At 47.2% G+C, this 6,489-nt stretch overlaps 1 protein-coding gene across 2 annotated transcripts; it reads right to left on the reverse strand.

Moving 5' to 3' along the window:
- Nucleotides 1-369: 369 nt before the first annotated feature.
- On the reverse strand, nt 370-3,973 carry ANAPC13 (anaphase promoting complex subunit 13). 2 transcript variants are annotated; one of them, XM_082487102.1, is made up of 4 exons: nt 3,945-3,973; nt 3,394-3,525; nt 3,002-3,127; nt 370-820 (listed from the first exon to the last, which is right to left on the reverse strand). In XM_082487102.1, the coding sequence occupies exons 3-4, from the start codon at nt 3,098-3,100 to the stop codon at nt 695-697; spliced, it is 225 nt and encodes a 74-aa protein (XP_082343228.1). In that variant the 5' UTR covers nt 3,101-3,127; nt 3,394-3,525; nt 3,945-3,973; the 3' UTR covers nt 370-694. The 2 variants fall into 2 exon arrangements, with proteins under 2 accessions (XP_082343228.1, XP_082343229.1); XM_082487103.1 differs by lacking the exon at nt 3,394-3,525 and having other exon boundaries at nt 3,945-3,970.
- Nucleotides 3,974-6,489: the final 2,516 nt, after the last annotated feature.

Consider the following 6,489-nt stretch of genomic DNA (forward strand, 5'->3'; position numbering starts at 1 on the left):
GAATGATTTTGAGTAACCACCATTTTACCATAAATTAGACTGTCTGTTTATGGTATGTGTATTGGCAAACATACCCAGGATTTCGGCACTGGAAATGTCCACCGCCACCACTGAATCCTGAGATGAGGCATTCAAATAACCCCCTGTGTTTACAGATTACTTCCAGCTCTTAAATCCTGTTGATGAATCTTTTGTGCCTGCCTCGCACAACCTTCCTCAGCCACACACTAGTTAAACAATTGACTTAGGGTTACTTGATTTATGTATATTGAACTCTAACCACAGAAAACACGGGAATACTTCTTGGGACATAAGCCTTCAGGGTCAGAAATGATCCCATCATAAGCTTTGAAATCAATAACAACTTGAGACAGTAAAAAATAGTTCTTTTATCACAGGTAGAAAACATTTAAGATCAGAATTGGTACCAATTTAAGAACAATTTAACAGAAGGTATGAAATAATTTTCCCCAAGAGAAACATTCTGATATTAGCTCTGAGGTGTCAGATAGCCATTGTTATTTCACATTCATTATACTGCATTTGGTCACTGGGAGTAGAACCATTGTTTGAATCCAGGCCTTTTTCAGAAAAGTTGTTTTCTCCTTAGAGAAGCTTATGACAACGATGGTCAGCTGAAAAATATTTTTTATATTGCATTCATGCATCCACTGCATGAGATCTCACTGATTCACTAGTTTCCCGTGGGCGGAACATTTTCATGGAGATACTGGAGAGCCAAATCTGACCACTTCATTTCTTGCTCTTTAACAGACTCGGTTGTGCCACCATTGTCTTGCTCTGGTTCAGGAAGCTCATTCTGAGAACAAAACAGAGGTACAATGCATTCCACACATAATAGGCTACCTGAAAGGAGCAGGTCACTAAGACTTCATATGGATAAATACAAAAAACCACAAAGGAGACCAGAGGGTGCATCTGTACAATATGTATCATACATACTGATCCACTTAAAAATATTACTAAGCCCTGTTATGAACAGTCTTCTTTTCACATGAATATGGTGCTTAATCTGAAAGGTAAATTGGTTTTCCAGGACCCTGGGGCCTTGCTATACACTCAGACTGCACACGCAGTGAAGACGGAGAATATATAGCAAAAGCAAAATAAGTAAATAATAGTACGGTGCAATTATTCCATGGCTTGTTTGCAATGTGTTTCTTTTGCTGTTGCCAAGAATACAGACACTGCATTTATTATAGCTGTTATTAAGACAACTGGTTGGGTAACATGTTACTTTCCTATGGCAGGGGAGAAATCCTTCCTCCTTCTACATGCTGAACTCAGGCGTGGCTGTGCTCTATCAACAGCAGAAGTCTGAAACCCCTACCAGGTGCAACACAGAGCTGCTCATGACACAGTAAGGAGGAAGTATAGTTTAACTGGGATTTAATTTTCTCTCCTTAGATTATTTGTTTTCTGTATTGCTGCATTGGTGCAGTCGCACAGCGTGTGCGTTATTCTGCCAGGTATCATTTGGGCAAGAATTCTGAGTTCTAGATTTCTGGAAATCCCAGCATGAGCTGAGCTAAATGTTTCAGTTTTGAAAACAGCATATGATTCGAGCCCATTTGAGTTCATGGGAATCTCTCAAGTGAGCACTGGATCAGATGCTCAGGACAGGCTCAAATACCACTGTACAGCCATTCCGGTTGCTCCTTTACAGTCCCACTGAATAAGCCTCCTGTGAATTTGTGCTGTTTTTTCTATGTGATCAGAGCCAATCCCATCTCTGGGGACCTTTATATCCACAGCCAGGCCTTTCTTTCTTTTGTTAGTTGGGTGAGGCTTCCTGCTCTGAGGCTGCCATCTGTATGTGCCTGCAAGTAGCTCAAGAGATGGCTGTAAGGAAAGAAACAGTAATGTTGCTTGACTTGACTCAGGGTAAAGGCAAATGTCAGCAAGGAAGTAGTTTATAATATTTGACCTGCCTAATAAAGGTTATCTCAAACAAAGTGGGGTTTAGGCTCTCATATCAAAGGATCACAGTTCTGCAAGATCATTCCCTCAACCCCAAATCTTGGCAGGAAAACTTGTGTGCCATATATATGGATTTTGGAGGTGTGTAGCTGCTCCTTGCCCTCTCTGAAAATACAGTGGTGTGAGGGATAAAGCTTGAGCCACGTCACTCGCAATTTGGAAACGTCTCTGTGCTAAAAGAAACCGGCAGCCTATCAGTCCCCATGATCTTAGCACGACTGCTTTGTCAGTGCTAGCCAGGGTAAAGCTTGCGTACCAGAGAGAACAAGGAAAGGGAAAATCCTCAGATACCTCTCACTTCCCTGCTAGTTTCAAAATGGCTAAGGCAGGCGTCAGTGTGGGAGATCTGAAGCTTCAGCTCTGGACTTGGCGGGTGGCTTTTCCCCAGCGGCACCTCTCTGGCCTCTTGGCTGTACAACAAGCTGTACAGTGGATGGAAAGATAGCTGCCACGCATTGGACGCAGCGCTACAAGCTAAAGTCCCACTGCAGATGCCAGTTCACTACTATCCTTGAACTGGCAACAGTGTATTCAGAAAAGACTGATTAGGAAGACATTTGAAAAAATTTCAGCTTCTTTTAAGGGAATTTCAGAAAGTGGAAATAACGTGTCACCAAGACTGCAACTGTCAGCATAAGACTGATGCTCTCTGTTCTACAAATTAACTGGGAAGCCACTCAAACACTAATAACATGAAGGGAAAGCACAGACCATTATACTTCTCCCTGATGCCAAACCCAGAACTGGGTGATGGGAAGGACACTCCAGTTCCAAGGAGATTTGGCAACTGGTCAGGGGAATGGGGAGAGAAACATCTGCGTCAGGATGCACGCAGGAATGACTGGCGTATAGGAGAGAAAAAGAGCGAGTCAGCTCAATCCCGGGAACCTTTAGTACACATGAACTGCACCACAAGCAATACAGGCTCTGCTGTTTTGTGGAAGGGGCTGTGATAAACACACCGGTCTTAACTCAGATTGATAAATAGCAATTCACCTACCAGAGGGATAGCCACATCCTCGTACGGCAATTTATCTTCCCTCCATGCATCATCGATCAAATCCAGGATCCTGCCATCCCTTTGCACTTCGCTGTCCATCCTCGTAGCAGGCAAGTACAGCTAAATCTGTGACACAAAGCAGATGCTGTTTCTCACATCTGTGTCCCCAAACATGTGGCTGGTGTTTGGACTACAGGCTTGCTCCAGTTTTGATCCAATTTCTATTAATCTAAAACTTTTATGAAAACCCTTGATTTTCCTAATCCACTCAAAAAGGGAGAACTACTTCACCTGAAAAGAACACTACCAAGCAGAATTGCAGATTGATGAATATATAAAACTACCCTGTTATTATTAATTGCAGACATGTACGTGTGTTTATAGCTACTGACCTTTAGAAGTCTAGATGAGCTTGTGACCCACGGCTCCTCCGTCCCCTCCAACTCTGCCCAGCCCCGTTGCTGGTTGTTTGCTGCCTACGGGATCTCGGTACCGGATGGGTGCTGCACCGTGCCCGCACCGGCCTCAGAGAGAGCCAGAACCAAGCACTGAACACCCCGCAAAGAGCTGCCAAACCCCGAAGCCCAGGAAACCGGTAACACAGCAGAAAAGCAAGGCCTGCCTGCCACCCTCAAGCCGCGACACCCATTGCAAGGGGTCGGTTTGGTGAGCACGGCCCTCCTTGACGCCTCCCCTCGGAGCTCACCCCAGCGGGACGGCAGCCCGGGCTGGAGACAACCAAACCGGGCTCGGGGCTCTCGGCAGGCCGCAGTAACCGGCTGGCCACGCCTGACTACTGAGCTGCGCCTTCAACGCGCCTCGCCTTTACCCCCAGAGGCGTGGGGCGCAGGCCAGCGGCGAACGGACCCAAGCGCATCCCAGCCCCGGTAACGGAACAAACGCGGCCCCCGGTCCCTCCCAGTGCCCCCTGCTCGCGCCCTACCCTGCCCATCTCCGGGAGGCGGCCTCGGCGCCGGCAGTGCGCAGGCGCAATCCCCGCGCAGGCGCAGCGGACGCCCGCCGCGGCGGCACCGGCGTTGTTCCGTCCGTAGGTTGGCGACGGTGGGGGGTGGACGGGTGGAACAACCGACCGACCGACCGACCGATCGATCGGTGGCGGGGGTGTTTGCGGGGAGGCCAGCCAAGCCCGGCCCGGCCTGGCTTCGCTCGCTGCCGGCCGGGGCGCTACCCACCGTCGGTAACGGCCGACCGGGGCGGCGCGGGGAGCCCGGAGCGCAGACCGGCCCCGGTAGGGGCGGGATTGGGAGCTTCTCCCCAGGCAGCGGGGCTGGGGGCCGACACGCCGCCCTTCGGGGGGTGCTGAGGGGACCCCCGGGGCACGCCTGGCCCCGGCGGAGCTCCCGCTGCTTCCCGGTGTTGCTCAGTCGGAGGTGCGTTGCCGGCGGCTGGGGGCCTGTTTGCCGATAGTTTGGGGAGCTCTTGCTGCAGCGAGGGTCCCGCTTTTCTGCCCGTTGTAAGCTTGTTTCCAGCAGCACTTGAAATTTACATCCTGCTGTGGGTTTTCATGCTAAATAATCCTAGCCGTTTCTCATGGGCAGTGTTCCTAAATCCTGCATGTTGTCAAATTTTCTCCACTTGACTTAACGGCTTCAGTTGTGATGCAAAACCTTGTTGATTTTTAAATGTTTTATCTCTTAAAAAAAATACTTCATTTTTCTTCAATTTCAGAAGCAGCAGGCCAGCTCTGGTTGCTTCAGCTGTAGTCAATGGCAGAGATTGTTTCTTGTTGTTGTGTCCCTATGGATCTTTACTCATTGCCTGTAACTTGCACATTATGAGTTGCAAGCTTGATAGGCTAAAATATAATACTAAGTCAACAAACCTGGTGTAGCATCAATAGAGGTGTCTGAAGGCTCTTCCCCCAAACCGGGGTAAGCTGGCAAGGATGCAAAGCTGGCAGTCAGGCATCTTACCTTGGGGGCCCTGCATAAAGCCTAACAGAAGCAGGATTAGATGCTGTCTGGCTCCTCATGGCACTAGACCCTTCAGCATTGAACTGATCCCAACTTCTCATGGAAGGAGCTGCTGATAAAAAGCCTGGATTGCTCTTGGGGTTTTCTGTGTGAACTGTAGCAGCTGTTCTCTGTGGTGGACAATGAAATCTCTCTGCTACCCACTGAAAATCAATTCTGTGAGTGTGATTAGAATGAAACAGAAGAGCTGCTACTGTCCGCTCTTGCCACCTAGAGAACTCTCAGAGTGCTGTCAGCAGCTCTGGGGATTTGCTCATCTGCTCTCCTCAGCAACTCTGCCATCAACACTACAACAAAGATGTTCTGCATACTGATTGAATTTTGTTAAGCACAGCCAGGACCAAAGAGAAACAAAACACTGTATCAGAATAGGGACAGGATTTCCGCTCCCCCCCCCCCCCCCCCCCCAGTGAAATACATATTTTTTGTATGTGCATGGTTTAAAATAGAGCTGAATTCCCAAGGACAGGCTTTAATCTCTGGATGGAGTTTTAAAATGCTGTAGGAGTGGGATAGAAGCTCTGATGGAAGTGAAAGAGGGCAAAGCTGAGTCTGCGTTTCTGAGAGTCTAGCTTTCTGTGACCTGCTCCCCCTTCTGTTGATTGCTTAATGCCATAGTAATCTTTGAGGAAAGGTGTTGTGAGGAGCCCTCTCTAAATACTTGTGAAAGTGTATAGATATTTTGGAAACAGAAGATTGTGTAAATACCTGCAAAGAGTGAAACTGACACGTAGTTTTGTATCCTCAGAATGAGTTTAACCATTTTTCTGTGAGAGTGCCACAGTTTCATGGAAGAGGCACTGAAATAAATTCTAGCCTTGTGGGTGTGGTTCCATGGTAACTTTCTCTTTTTTTTTTCCATTCACTATTTTTGCTTTTAATGTAAACCTTTCTTGCTTCACAAATACATGAAACTTCTATGTGTGTGCATACATACATGCGTTCATGACTTGATGCCGTTTTTAACTAAGACAATGTACTGCTGCTACTGTAAACCTTTGCAACGTGTTTTCATAGCTTAAGGCACCAGAAGAGTTTTTAAAGTTAGTTCTATCTTAAAAGAAAATTCTCACAACGACATGAACAAGCAATGTGTCTTGAATGCAGTTGTAAACTGTGTAGTCTGTTTAACCTAGGCTGTAACAGAGACCTGGGAGAGACCTGATTTATGGATAGATTCTTACTGCTGCTTGATACAGGGTGCTTATGTTTTTTTTCCTCTGAAGTGACAGATACCTCTGTCAGAGGTGGATCTTGGGCTGTCCTGTTTGGAAGTCCCCGATTGTCACTGCTGTTCCACAGTTTGGTGCACACAGGAGCCAGGGGATCTGCTACTCCCAGTGTGTTGAGTTCGCCCCTTTGCTGAAGTGCAGATTCTCTTTCACTAGTGCTGCTGTTTGAGTTATTCCATTCATTAGATCCCATGATTATATCACTGCAATTTGGTAGTGCTGAATAGTTGCATTGGGGCTTTTTTCTTTTTTTTTTTTTTCT

This window comes from Vanellus vanellus, assembly GCF_965231255.1.
Source record: "Vanellus vanellus genome assembly, chromosome: 8".
Classification (NCBI taxonomy): Eukaryota; Metazoa; Chordata; class Aves; order Charadriiformes; family Charadriidae; genus Vanellus; species Vanellus vanellus.